This window comes from Echiichthys vipera (genome assembly GCF_963691815.1).
Source record: "Echiichthys vipera genome assembly, chromosome: 4".
NCBI classification, from domain to species: Eukaryota; Metazoa; Chordata; class Actinopteri; order Perciformes; family Trachinidae; genus Echiichthys; species Echiichthys vipera.
The window spans coordinates 2,940,358-2,956,203 of NC_139829.1; the positions used below are offsets into that span (position 1 = coordinate 2,940,358).

General features: G+C 41.3%; 1 protein-coding gene across 1 annotated transcript in view; it reads left to right on the forward strand.

Annotated features, from left to right (window-relative positions):
• Positions 1-15,846, forward strand: part of mamdc2a (MAM domain containing 2a) — a 58,574-nt gene that overhangs the window by 25,730 nt on the left and 16,998 nt on the right. Inside the window, exons 3-6 of the mRNA XM_083913096.1 lie at positions 695-945; positions 8,111-8,195; positions 8,324-8,455; positions 10,989-11,245. Of these exons, the coding sequence (XP_083769222.1) occupies positions 695-945; positions 8,111-8,195; positions 8,324-8,455; positions 10,989-11,245 (725 nt within the window). The remainder of the gene's footprint in view (positions 1-694; positions 946-8,110; positions 8,196-8,323; positions 8,456-10,988; positions 11,246-15,846) is intronic.

The window sequence follows — 15,846 nt, forward strand, 5'->3', positions numbered from 1 at the left end:
TACATATATATATACATATATATATATATATATATATATATATAAAAGAAAACTGCTGGCTCTGTAGAGTGGAGGCAGCGCGTCAGTCTTGTAATTCTGTGTGCAGGGTTTGTCTCCCATCCGATGTGACTTTGTGTAATTAAAAATAATCCTGCTCTTATGTCACATGGAAAAGTTATTCACTAAAGGTTATGGAATTATGGCCAGTGTGTTGTATTAAACCTTTGCATTCCCTGAAATGTAAAATAAAGCAGGTTGGACGTGTTTGCATGTTTAAATCATCATCACTCTATTGGGATTAATGGCAAACAAATCTGCATTTGTTACTTTTAGACAATATGCAAAATCTTTTCACTTACAGATTTACACCATCTGCTATTTTTTTTTTAATAATGATTATAATGATCTGCTCCGCTTGACTGAAGTCTGCGTCCCAGAGTCAAATGACGCCATACACGCCCTTTTTATGAGAACGTGCATTGAAACTAAAGCAGAAACCCTGACTTGACAAATTAACTCTTAAGTGAGCTTCGTGGTACCGTTTAACTCTGATATAGAGTTTCATATTTGAAATTCTTTTGGTTATCCAAAGAAACCCTGGGGACGTTCAGTGCACTTTGTAGTACACCCCTCAGGTATAATATTCATGTGAACTGTATATGTGTATGACATATCTGTGTTGTTGTTGTTATAGGGCATTTAATAACAGTGGACTCAGCCTTCTTAAATGACCAGGAGCAGGCGGTTCTTGTCAGTCCAGTCCTGGACCACCAGGACTGGGGCTGTGTAAGGCTGGTGTACCAGATCACTGGACTGGGTTCCCTGCAGCTCCACCTCCGACCAGATGGTGATAACTTTGACTACCGACTCTGGACTGCCAACAAAGCTTCTGACAGCTGGCTCATCGCTAGTGTGGACCTACCAAACACCACAATCCCCTACCAGGTAAGAATGGCAGGTTTTTCTGTGTCTGACATATTTGTCTTCTAATCTTCTTACATCCTAGAGCAGTGTTTGCTATTCAACCCTTATATATCCAAAGGAAGAGGTCTCCTTTTACAGTCAGAGTACTAGAGACCTTCCGCGCTGTTCTGCCAGAGAAGACTGGAGGCTGCAGCTGCAGATAATTCAAGACACTGACGATTGTTAACTCGTAAGATTCACAACAGCATCAAAATCTTGCACTGGCTTCCTCCAAGTGGCTTGTGGCTAACTTGGGGTGTGTCTTGTTTCAGGTGTTAAAAATCAACAGTTCGTGAAGCTGTTTTAGTTTTAATGGAATGCTGCATGGCACGGTGGTGGTTAGCACTGTCCCCTCACAACAAGAGGGTTCAAGGTTCGAATCCCGACTGGGGCCCTTCTGTGTGGAGTTTGCATGTTCTCCCTGTGTCTGTGTGGGTTTTCTCAGTTATCTCAGGATTCTTTACAAACTAGGTAAAGACCACACTCTATGACTTATTTACGATAAACATAGACATAAACATAGACCCATAGACATAGGTTGAATATGGAGAATGAGCAGAACACCACCATGTAGTGTCTCGAGATCCTAGTCGCAACAACAAAAAATAAATCCAGCAGTTGGGTTGCCAGGTTTGTTGCCCAGTAGCCTTCAGGAGACCGGAGTCTGTTTGAGGGCGGCAGGGCGACTTGGCTGGGAACTGGAGTGTCGCCGGTTCGAGTCCCTGTGTGGACCATGAATGGAGCGTGGACTGGTGGCTGGAGAGGTGCCAGTTCATCTCCTGGGCACTGCTGAGGTGCTGTTCGGGGCGCTGGTCACTGGCAGCCCCTTCGCTCTAACATCTCTCCATTAATTGCATGTATTTCGGGCCTGTGTGTGTGTAACATGAATATTAATAATAGAGTGAAAAAAATCTTATTTCCCCGTTGCGGGACTAATAAAGGAATTCTTCGTCTTCTTCTTCTTCTTGAGCCTGTTTGAACCCATCCCCTCCAGAAAATCACACCATAAAAACAAGTATTGCAGAGGAGTTTGACTGACAGTTAGCGTTAGCCGTTAGCGTTAGCCATTCCAGCTAAGTAAAGATGAAAGTGATGTAAGCGATCAAGGGGAACCTTAGCCATTTGGGCGTGCATTTGAATGGCGTTTCTCTCCTTTCTCTCAGTCCATGGAGTGAATGCTCGGCCTATATTGACTCTGGTTTTTGCCCGTCTCCGCTCACTCAGCTGCTGGGACAAATAACGCCCCCTTCACTGAGGCTCCGAAGCAGCTGCAGGATTGGCAAACTCCATTTCACCCAGTGCCAGCCTATAGTAGCTGCACCCAACAACAGACAACCCTGGCAACCAGCAACGCCCAACACTATTGGCTGCTACATTGGAAAAAGAACGGGACAGAAAGTCATCGTTAAACCAGTAAAAAAAATTAAAATGCTTATTCAGACTAAATATATTTTTTTCTGGAAAAGCAATACTTTCATTCTGTACCCCTCAAAACGCCCTGTGGATGTATTATTTTTTTTTCAAATATAGCTTTTAATAAAGATTCTACAACATTTCAGTAGACTGATTTTACTTGTTGTCAAATTGTTGTTATGATCTCCACATTTCCGACCGCACTTGAAGGCAGCTTCATTTCACAGAAAAAAGAGAGAAAGAAAGAGACGGAGTGACTGTGCTGGAGTTTGTTGCAGGAGCAATCGGCACCTCAAAAGGACTGTGACAATTCTTGGTTATTGGCCACTGCAGTGTGACGTCAGGTTGAGTTTCTCCAAAAGTTGAGTCTCTCTCAACTTTGTACCTCAGCTTTATTATATCCAAGGTCTCTAACGGCAACTAATACCATGTGAATAGACGGTAATGGTCTTTTTGAACCTACTGGTATTTGTAGCAGGCATCTTCTAATCCATATCTATGAGTCATTCAATAGAGTGATAACATTCTGATCTGGTGCAGCATCATGGGAGTTGTGTTAATATTTGTGGTTGCATTGTTTCTGATTGTTAGTTAATTGCTGCTGTATGTATGTACTGTAGTATACATGCATTTAATGCCCTCTGCTCTTCTGTAAAGCAGATTATGATGCCTTTAGAATGACTTGTATATAAATATAGTTTTATTTGCTAATCTAAATATAATGAAAGCCCACCTTCCTTAAACACAGAGTAGGTTTGAGGCCAAAGCCCATAAGTACTATAAAAGAAGAGTTGATGTCATCTAAGCATCCTAGCTTCCTTATTGTGAAGCAGAGCTGTAGCCCCCTCCATCCAGTGCTCTTTGGGAACAATTCTTAAGGTGAACATACAGACCCTGAGAAAGAATAAAGGATACAATGGAATTTGTTTAAAAGTGTAAGTACTGGTGACTGTGAGGTTGTTCCACATGCAGTGCTGAGTTATGAGGGGAAAACAGAACTACATCATGTTGGTACTTAAAGTAATGGCATGGCAAACATTAAAAGGGTGACTGTTATCTTTAATGACTGAAGTATAGCTGCAGACTAGTGTTTATAGCTCTAGGATTAGGTTTGTATTACTGGCCTGTGTGCTCCAATGCACGGACTGAGAAGGTTGTCTGTAAGCAGATATGAACTCTTTTACAGTTGGTAAGTTAGTCAAAGTTTTTTCCCCAGACTTGAAATGGCAGACCAACAATTCTGATTTAGTTAGCACTTGCATTTTAAAGGGAGAAACTACAGGCGAATAGGAAAACGTTAGCTAATATCACCATGATACTTCCACAGGTGATTAATTACATTACATTAGATTACTTACGATTCTTTTTTTGTATTATACGTTTTCTGAAATGATATGTTTAAATATATATGTCGAATAGACAAAGTGTAGCAAAATAAACACCTAAATGTGTTTTGTGGATGTTTTGTTTCCATCAGTCTGAAGGAAGACATGTTAATAGAGGCCAAAATCTCAATACTGACCAAATGATGATTTTGCCTGGGGTGTCTTCCTGATGATGGGATTTTGTTCCCCCATATGCATGTTCCGAGTAAATATGGACATCTCAGACTCTCTCTAAAGATTCTGCAGTAGCTACCAGTACATCAGAAAATTGATGTTAAAATATTGATACTGCTCTACAAATCACTCACTGGACTAGGACGTGTTCTCCTCATGATCCTTCTAGAACACATTGCAAGACTTAAGACTCAATTCTGATGATTGTTCAGATTGTTTTGTTTTGCTGTTCACATTATTATTTAAATGTAGCCCATATCAGATTTCAGTTTGAACGGTGTGGAGGTGGTGGTTGTCGATGCCAGGAGAGGTGGGATTGTGACATGAGTGGCTTCGCAGAATCAGGTTTCATCCAAAACGTCGATGTAAGGACACCTTTTAACTTCATGTGCTCCTCCCCACAAGATTCCTGTGGCAAACACACTCACTTCAGTTGACCTTTCTGCCTGTGAAAATGTGTAGAAGTTGGCGTTTCCATTAGTTTAAAATGTGGCTGCTCGGAAAGTTTAAGCGCACGTTCACTCGCCGTGTTTCCATTACAAAAAAAAAGGCCCAAGAGGGATTTAGGAGACGCTGGAGCAGTGGCGGCTGCTGGTCTTTGATGGAGGGGAAGCTAATTTTTCCGGCCTACATCATAAATATGTTTGTTTATTTATAAGTAAATTCTACCCTTAGGTCAGTGATACAGCGGCGTGCCGTTCTTTCTCAAGAGAAATACAGAATAGTTGCAGTTGGATTTAAGGTGACCCGTATGATTCGTATCATGGAGGCAGAGATTTTGCCTCGAACGTCAACTTATGTACAAGTAATATGAAAGAAAACACCCCACCTTAAAAATTCTGAGTGTGTGTGTGTGTGTGTGTGTCATATACTGTATCAAAAATAGACGTAGCCTCTCCATCGGGGCTATTCTCTCAACTTGATCCAATCGTACTCGCCTCTGGGAATCGCCATTTTAATGGACTTTGGATCCTCATTTCGTTTTACCAAAAAAGGGCATGTATGTGACGTTGAAGGGAGGGAGATACGTCCGTCTGGCTGACGTTTACAGAATTAGCCCCATTAGCTCCACTGCCCGGGAGCTAGGCTAACAGAACATATTACTAGATAAACAGAATAAACAGAGAGTGAAAAATATCCATAAAATTGCAAATTCATTTCAGTTATACTAGACATGAGTATTATTTTGCCTGGATAGAAGATACCTCACCAGACTAGTCCTAAACATTTTGTAGGATGATATAAGTTTAAGAGACCTATCTAAAGAGTTCCAGAGTCGGGGGCCATGGAATTTGATAAAATATTTATTACTGGAGGTACGACAAAGAGTTAAATGAAAATTCTTCAGATCTCTTACTGAATAAGAATGAATATCTGATGATAACAAAAAAAAAAAACTTATGAAAGTGCCTGGAATGTCTTGTTTGTTATAAATACATTTAGACATAAACTGAGATGTTTGAAACATGTAAATAGAGATTTTCTTTGCAAAGGTGCTACCAACAGTTACAAAGAAATGATTCAATTCAGTTGCTATGTCAGAGAGATTGGAGACTGTGGACTTGCCATCAGCAAATTGGGATGGGAATTTTGCAGATGCCTTTTTCTTGTTTAATAGTTCACTAATAATATTCCATGTATTTTTTATGTTGTTAGTAGATTCTTTGAATTTATCAGAATAGTATTTCTTTTTTGCCATACGAAATAAATAAGTGAACTTGTTTCTATATTTTTTATATGTGTTAGAGTTCTGTGGAGTTGGATTAGAGATAAACCTTTTATATAATCTGTTTTGAGGATTTTAAGAATCCAGTAGTTTATTAAAACCATTTCTGTTATTGACTTTGAGGCCTACAAGTGGAAAGCACTCATTAAATACGATCTTGAACAAATGAATAAAAGATTGATAGGCTTTGTTGGCATCCTGTTGATCATAAACATCATTCCAATTTACTAGTTCAAGCATTTCTCCAAAGCGTTTGATGTTATTTTCATTAAATTTGCGGAAACCTGTTCTGACATTGGGTCCCTTGTGTTTGAAACTATTACTTGTAGTGATATGGAATACAGGCAAGTAATCAGTAATGTCAGAATATAATATTCCTGATTTTATAGGATAGTAATGATATCAATAAGAGTGGCTGTTTTACAGGTCACTCTGGTTGGCTTGTCAATAAGAGGGGGGAAAAAAGATGAATATAATGCATTTAGAAAATTTACAGTAGAAAAATGGTTCTCAGTATTGATAAGATTGATGTTAAGATCTCCAAGCAAATAACAAAGTTTACCTTCCTTACTAATAACATTAAGTGAAGCTATGAGTGTGTCATTAAAATAATTAATTTCAGCATGAGGTGGGCGATAAATACAACCAATTATGACATTTCTGCCACTAAAAACAGGGCAAGACAATAATTCCAGAAAGACAGATTCAACCTCAGTTTCATTTGAGATTAAATTCAATTCCTTTCTTACTTTAATCTGATATTTGTTATGAACAAAACAGCAACTCCTCAGCTCTTTCCTTCCTATTTGAAAATACTAAAGTGTACTGAGGTATATTGTACAGCTACAGTTTCTGTCAAGGCAATGATTGAAAATTCATGTTTTAGGGATGACAAGAAATGCATAAATTGATCATTATTCTTAGGAAGGCTGCGTATATTTAAGTGAATTGTAGAGAAGACATTTACATTTCTGGTTAAGTTTCCAGTTAACATATGAAATTCATCTTCATTATAGTAGTTATATGAATAAGACTCTATTAAATCTGCTAAAGAAATTGACATCAGGGTCATGTGAATCAGTACAGTCCATATAATTATAAGTATTCGATCAGTTAAGATGGTGTTCAGCTCCAGCGCATACCTGCTGGGGTAAGACATCTCCCTGCTGTCTTTGGGTGCTGCTGCATGGATGTATAATCAGCTTGTCGTGACGGACAAAAGCAAGTCAAGTCATTGTACCAGTACAACAAAATTTACAGTACAATCCCTTAAAGTGCATAAAATAATTTAACATTAAAAGCATCAAAAAGAATAGGCTGGACCTTTAAAAGACACATTTAAAATGACAAGCTCACACACCAACACACACACACACACACACACACACATGCAGACATGCACGCAGGCATGCACGCACACACACACACACACGCACACGCACACGCACACCGTAGCAGCTTAAGGAGACAAAACAAAAAAAAAGTAGATTGCAGAAACCCTGAGCATCTCGACCATCATAGGTAAAGGTATTGTGGCATCTGTACTAAAACACGTCACATCCAGCTAAGAGCTACATCCAATCAGCAATCAGGCTTCTCTCAGGAGTTTGAGCGGCCGTTTTTTGGACCGGCTCTCCCACAGGGTAAACAAACGGCCGCTCGAGTGACTCATGCAAATTAGTTTTTATGAGTTAGACCTGTTCCGTTTCGGTGTTCAACCATAGTCGAAACACACCTGTTGTGTTGTTTTGGCTGGCAGTGGGGGCCGGTGAGTGAGTGACGTAAAAGTAATATGAATTCTGATGACTTTTCAGACTGAGGTGGCATTACAAAAAATCCAACCTGTATGATTTAGGACAACATACTGTATGGCAGTGGCCCAAATCTTAAGTGAAAAGATCCGATTCCATGTGATTTGTGCTGTTCATACTGTTTTAACCAATCTTTTGTAAACTTTATTGAAACACATTCACCTCTCTACTTCCACTTACTTCAGTCCCTATATGTTTCCCTCTTAAATCCATTACAACACACACACACACACACACACACACACACACACACACACACACACACACACACACACACACACACACACACACACACACACACACACACACACACACACACACACACACACACACACACGTTCATATTATACTTCTGTCCTTACTACAAGCCTGACTCAGAAGTCGAGGTTCCTGATTTCCGATTACAAGTGAACGCAGCATTACTGACCTGGGCCGACAGACCAACAGCTGTCAGCAGAGTCACTAACATGGAGGATTATTTCCATCTAGAGAGGGAATGTCTCCACAGACACACAGATGTGAATACTAGACAACAAGGGCTTTCATTAGTGGGTCACATGATCAGTCAACATTGTTTTAACTCTCTCTGTGATAGAGAGGAACTTGAAAGACAATTAAGTCTCCATTTTCTTCCACAGGTTTTGCTGGAAGGTCGACCTGAACGTGGCCCAGGGAACAGCGTGGCCATCTTTGAAATTCACATAGTCTCTGGTTACTGTATAGGTCAGTGTGTTTTATCAAGTGACATGTTTCTCCTTTGCTGTACAGTCTAGATACAGATATGAAACTGCATTCATTCATACAAAAGTGTAAGACTGAGTAAGGAATAATGGTCATCTTTGCTATTCCAGAGTGCAATTTTGAGGAGCATCACCTGTGTGGCTACAGTAACAGCTGGAACCCAAACGTCAACTGGTACGTTGGGGGGAGTGTGGCAACGGAGTCTAACCTGCTTGTAAACCACACCAACAATAACCAGAGAGGTATATGCACACACACACACACACACACACACACACACACACACACACACACACACACACACACACAGACACACACACACACACACACACACACACACACACACACACACACACACACACACACACACACACACACACACACACACACACACACACACACACAGGCCCACAGGAAGTGCACCAGGGTTTAGAAGCCAATTTGACATAGTGGCAACAATGGAATTACAAATCACATGATGCCCTCTGGGGCGAGGCGGTGGGGTGGTGGTTAGCACTGTCACCTCACAGCAAGAGGGTTCCTGGTTTGAATCCTGGCTGGGGCCATTCTGTGTGGAGTTTGCATGTTCTCCCTGTGTCTGCATTGGTTTTCTCCGGGTTCTCCAGCTTCCTCCCACAGTCTTAAGACATGCAGGTGTTAGGTTCATTGATGACTCTAAATTGTCCGTAGGTGTGAATGTGAGTGTGAATGGTTGTCTGTCTCTGTCTCTATGTGCCCTGTGATAGACTGGCGTCCTGTCCAGGGTGTACCCTGCCTCACGCCCAATGTCAGCTGGGATCGGCTCCATTCCCCCGCGACCCCGATAGGGACAAGCGGTTGAAGGTGATGGATGGATGATTGCCTCTGGCCCAAAAACACCTTTCCCTATTGACCCACATGAAGAAAGAGACATCTGTAATTCAGTGATTTCAGATTCAGACAATTTTTTTTCCTGCATCACAACCCCCATGAAATGACTCATGTCACAGTCAAAATTTGATCCATTGGTTTCGATAAAATGTTGAAAGTCTAGGGCCACATGATTAAATATCTTAGCAAGTTACCCGGAGCACTAAACCGGAAGGAGCTGGCTCAGCTGGTAGTAGTCTCTACTGCGCCTGCTCTATGAGCACAACAGCGAGGATGAAGTGCCGATCATCCAGGTATTTACAGACGCTGCAGTTTTTGGCTTCATGCACCACTGAGCAACTTTTATAGGAATGAACAGGACTCCACCTCCAACAGTGTATTCAGTATTCTTCGTATATTCATGTAAATGCTTCTCCAGAACTCTGCATGTAAAGGGTTATTGCACCAAGCAACATGCATATAGTAAAATTAATATCCTACATTCATAACTTCAAATGGATTCCAAGAGAAGTCCAATTTTACTGCAAAAATTATTCCCCGTAGAAATGTGAAAACCACCACTGCAGCACAGTCCACAATATGTTCTAACCTCTCCAAACACATATTTCTGCCAAAATATGGCTAAATATACAGCTTTCTTTTGTCACTAGTGTGGTTAGCTAGTTTATGTCTGCAGCTCACAACTGCTTATTATTGTGCAGTATGCTGGATAGTCCTGAGGGCAGACTGCTGCTTCTGACAGACCTGGCAGCCATACTGTCCATTTTGCTCATGATGTGAGGCAACATCATAATTTAGGCTCATGGCTGCATCATAACAATGCACCTTCATGGCTTGAATTTTGATTCACTAGAAAATATATTTCATCATCAACCTAAAGAGTCCATTTAGAAGTGTGGTTGTTAGGAACAGGGTCTTTATACAGATACAGAACAGACTGTACGATCATATAGTCATCCATCTCCATGACGCTTTGTTTTAGCAAATTGCATAGGACTTTTAACTTCATGTCAAATATTTATTTCTGTCGAAGTATGGCTCTGTGTTGACACATTAGGATTTTCTGATTCGATGCCCTAATATTGCTACAGTGTTAAGTAGGTTCGGACTTTAAGTTATTTGTTTTTACTATTAGGTAATATTCATGTGAATAAAACTGTAGCATTATACAGCAATTTGAGGTTCTTCAGTTGTGCTGACAATCAAATCTTACAAACATGAAAAGGTGGCGCTAACCAATGGTCATTTGACAGCTTTGCACCATGGACAAAATTTAGGTCAAGAAAAAAGTGTCTTATTTCAAGTTATCCTGTAATATCTGATTTGTGTAGACCTTGACAATGCCTCATTTTAATTTTCTATCAAACAAAGTGTCACTGCATTGTATTACTGTTCTTACCTTTCTAACTTCATTCCTCTGTAAACCATCTTGTTCTGCATTTTAATAAACTTGAATCAGGAAAAATCCCCATTGAGATTCCAAATCATAACGCAATCTAGGTAATAAATATAATATTCCTTTTTTTAACAGCTCATAGTCTGAAGCAACCAGGCCCCAGCTGCATATGAAGGCTCTGTAGTTTGACACTCAGTTTACATGGATTGATGGTTCTGGAGGCAGAAACTATAATCAGGAAGGTGTACTGGCCGATGAAATGAACTGCTCTGTTGTTTGGTTAGGACAAAGGCCTGCAGGTTTGGAACTCCATCTCTGCTTTATACGTTTAGAAGTAACAACACAGTCAAAGCTCATTGCTGTCTGTAATGAAACTATCTGTTTAATCTCCAAACACTTATGGAGGTGTGTATAAATCACTAAACATGAGTAAACGTAACAATCCAATGCTTTTTTTTATTTCTTGGCTAGTTGTAAAACCAGCTCATCTATATCCTCCATTGCTCCAGGTCACTACATGTACGTGGACTCTGTATACGCCAAGCACTTCCAGGAAGTAGCCAAGCTCACCTCACCCATGACCACGGTGCCCATAGCTGGCTGTCTGACCTTCTACTACCACAGGGACCAGGAGAGGGGGAACATCTTTTCAGTTTTCACCAGAGACCAGCTGGGCCACTATGAGGAGATCTGGAGGCCAGAGGTGTATGCCACTGCTGGCTGGACTCTTGTCAGCGTTGATATCAAGGCCCCACACCCAATGGAGGTCAGTACTGGAGCTAGAGTTCCCAAGTATAATGAGTAGGTCAGCTACCTATGATGACTGGAAATTAATGAAAACACGTCAATTTAAAAAGGTGTGGTCAGCTATGGAAAATGGCTGCATGGGGTCTGCAAGAAGAAGAATTCCTTTATTAGTCCCGCAACGGGGACATTAAATTTTTTCACTCTATTATTATTATTCATGTTACACACACACTGGCCCAAAGTACATGCAATTAATGTAGAGATGTTAGAGCGAGGGGGCTGCCAGTGACCAGCACCCTGAGCAGTTGGGAGTTTGGTGCCCAGGAGGGACAGGGACTCGAACCGCTTAGCTTATTAGATCTTCTCTGTCGGTTGTGATACTATAATAATATTTATATATAATATAATAATATCTGGATAGGTCTGGAACACTGGGACATCACTGTATCAAGAAACAAGAGCAAGCTGACAATTAGACAAGAAACAAACTGCATTATGCATTTTTTTTAATTTACAGGTCAAAATGTCTATTGTGAAATAGTTGAATCAATGTATTTACAGTTTAATGGATTATGTGGCTCTGGAGGAGCTTTGTAGAATCTGAAAATAACCCTGATAATGTCATCAGGGTGATCTCACCTTGGGCTTAGACACCTCACATTTATAACAGAAACTGTAACAGTAGAAGCCAGTGGGTTTGAAGGACGTGGGTAGCGTGAGAGGGGCGGACAAGAATACTGATTTTGCTGTCTTCAGCCGGGATCGTTGTCCTGACCCTTGGCAGCCTCCATACATTATCCTTCAGGGCTATGGAGAAAAACTCATCCTCAGCCTGTCTGTGTTGGCCTTTCGACGGTGGAGGAGTTTATCTGACTGCTGAAGATGAAAGACTCCACTATAAAGAATTGCTAATGATTCCACATCTAAAGAAGCATTCAACCAATTACACCACCCTCACATGGTTTTGAATCCTGCTTTTCTCTTGTATGGATTCAGCATGACAACTTTTTGATTCAATAACTATAGAAGTAATGCAGTACTGTTGGATGAAACCTGTACTGTTTGAGGGTTTTTGTGCTGCAAGTTGGTCAGACACTACACTCTGCTAGAGTGTTTTTCCACCATGAAAAAATGCTTCTCTTCTTGAGGCCAACTGAAAGTCCTTCTCCAAAGCCTCACAGAACCCCTCCCACACCCAGGTTTTTGAACACCAAAGCCACAACCCTCCTGACCTCCCGGTATTTATCTGCTGCTTCTGGAAATCCCTGGGCCAACATAGCCCAAAATGCCTACTTCTTTAGCTTGACTAAATCCTTCCCCTCCAGGGTCCACCAGCAGGTTCTTAGGTTGCTTATGAAAGGGACCAATGACCTTCTGACCACAACTAGCAGCCGCTCCCGCAATGGAAGCTTTTTCAACATGCCTTACCATGTCTCCAACGTCCTCCGGATTGCAGTTGCAGTTAAAGAACTTGTGGACATGGGGCAACAGCCAAATGTTCCCAGTTCACCCTCACTACACATTTGGGTTTACCTGGTCTGTCAGGTGGCCTCCCACGCCATCTGATCCCATTCACCGCTCGCTGGTGATCGCTCCATCTAGCTCTGGTTCTCTCCCCACCTGAGAGAAGTTTCACATCGCTAGAACCAGTCAGCGATGCTGGGGGTCAGCACGCCAAGGTTCCTGGCTTTGCCTGCCACCATACAATGAACTCAACCCTAATGCTTATCTGCAGGACACAAGATCCATTGTCCATCTTCTTTATGTGGCATTTACACCTTTATTTGACAGAGGGGAAACAGGAGAGAGGGAGGGGTATGAATGGCAACCAAAGAAATTGAAATTGGACTGAAAGGGCATTGAGCCGTCGCCTTGTGAGACCATCTTGACTTTGCAAGCTCCATTGTATTTTACTCACAGATCAGTCTGGTAATGTTTGACGGAGAAAATTTGCTTGCTAAGCGAACGTCCAATCAGCGTTGGTTTTGAGGCAAGTTTATGTGTGACGCCAACGGCGAACTCCTCCTCTAGTCTACCAAACAAGCAGAAGCAACGCATGTAAATCTGACCTGATCTAGACGCATTTTTAGACAGCGGTAGCTGTAATTCTGTTAGCCACTCGCTAACGCTTTTTTCTTTTGGATCCTTCTGGTGGAATATGGACCCGGCACCTGAAATTGTGCCTTTTATCTGTAAGTTCATGTCAGGTTAATTGAGTTGCTTGGTAATTTGGCTAAACAAAATGGAGATTGTTGTTAGTTGTCATGGTGAACACACGGCATTGGGGCCATAAAGTGTCGCCACCTGCTGGGAGGAGAGCTGATGCAGTTCGTGAGACATTCTCCAGAGTAGTAGTGAGTGAGGAGGAGGGATCGTTGGGCAGTGCTAGACCGTCTCCCATAGTGTCCCACTGCAGTGCTCCAGGCTCGGGCTCCCTCCAGTGAGTTCAGGTCATTTTCTGTAGCCAATGCAGCATAAAAACATGACAGAACCAGCAAGCCAGCACCCAACAGCTGGTTGGTTAGTTACCTTGCGAATTCCGCCATGCCCCAAAATCACCAGTCACGAAAAACAAGCAAGCAAGCAAGTTGTCACTTGCATGGTGACACACACTACACAGTGGTGTGTGGATGAAGCATAAGTTGTTAAATGTGACTCATTTAGTGGCTGGCTCTCCTAACGTCACTACTCCAATGCTCGTTTGGCTGATACGGTAAAATCTCACCCTTGCGACTTGCCCCACGTCAGTTTATATGTATATAAGTTTATACAGAACTTAAAAATGTACAGTTTATTTTCTATGCATGCAATCAAAGAATTGTAATGATACTAGAACAGACTTACATTAATATCCACATAGCAGAATATCAAAGCTTAAACCAGGATTAAATGGAAGCTTAAACTTCCAAACAAACCAAATTTAGGCCAATCTTACTGATCCACACACACACACACACGTTCCCCTCTCTCTCTCTCTCTCTCTCTCTCAAACATATACATACTCACACACCCGCCCCTGTCTGTTTTGAATTGCCTTCATATGGTATGACACTTTCAAACATTTCCGTCAATGATCCTTGTCTGGGGGGATTTGTCTTGCCTGATACAGGTTTGTAGTGTTGTCCCGCGAAGTAGCAATGGTAGCACAGCATGTTCTGCATAATAGCCCTCCATAACAGCCCCGCCCAACACTGCGCACCATCCTTTTGAAAACCAGAGTAGATCCATACAACCGACGTGCTGTTCCTCTGCAAGACTAAAGTCTCCGCTGTATCAGTTTCCGACTGTTCTGCTTGAGGTCATTGGTTAGGTTAAGTGCAGTGTAACTGATGCTTGTTGTTGAAACCCAATGCTTCACTCGCTTGCGTATCACGTGACCCATGTAATGGCACAGTTAAAATTGCATTTTATTATATTGTGGTATTATCACACATGCAACTAATTGTTCATCCTTGGAACAAGCCAGTCTAAGCCTCGTATTTCTACAGCGCTGCAGTGCTGTGCTCCCTGTTGTTTTAATAGATTTGAGTAAAAAATAACAATGGAATTTCATTTTACCACTTTAGCATGGATGAAAACGGAAAGAAGAAAGACAGAAAGAAGCGACTGTGAAATGTTTACAGGTTTGTCCACTGTTGTTTGTTTTGTTCGACGGAGGGTTCGACGGTAAATAGTATTTTGAAAGGGTGTTTTGTCAGTCTTAAAGACCGGATTATTCTTCAAATGTGCCTGTAAATTCCGGCTAATATGGGTCTTTGAAATGCAGTTTTAGGATCAATTTTTTTATCCTGGATGAGGTGGTGAGGGTTAGCAGTTGTGGTTAGCACCTTAACCCCGGGCAAGTTATGTTGGCAGCTATTATAACTTAGAAATCTATGATTTTTTCTGTTATTAGCTAATACTTTCACCCCTCACGCTTAAGACCCTTTAAAGAAAGATATTTGGGGCTGATTGGTTAGAGCAGTCGCCCAATATAAAGAGGCCGAAAGTTCTCGAGGCAGCGGCCGGGGGTTCGACTCCGACCTGTGGCCCTTTACAGCATGTCTCCCCCTCTCTCTCTCACCCCATTTCCTGTCTGTCCTACATAATAAAGGCTTGAAAAACTGCCCAAAAAAATCTTTAAAAAAAGAAAAGATTTTCACTTTGTCAAATTGCAATTTCAATATGAATAAAATATATATATCAAATTAATTCATTATTCGACCATAGCTATAGGTTTACCCTTTTGCTGGCAACACTCTTTCATATCAGCAGCTTTAAACTGCAACTGTGAATGAGCTAGTTTTTATTCTCAGCTTTTAGAGGTATGTTTTTGCTTAGTGGGTTGGTGAGAGATGATTTCTGCTACCTACATTTCTTTCTAATCAACCTGTTTCAAAAACGTTTCTGTTATTACTCCAGTGCATTTTTCAGCTGTTCACTGCTGTACAGGCAGATGTTGCTGTGAACCTTTCTTTCTTTTTCTCCTTACTCTACAGAAAGATCACAATTTTCCTAGTATCATGAAAGAAGAAAATAACACAATACTTCACTGTCTCATTCTTTCGTTATGTGTAGCTGAGTGGACACACTCACATAAACTCTCCTCTGGCTTTCCTCTGCACATCTTAATGTGTATTC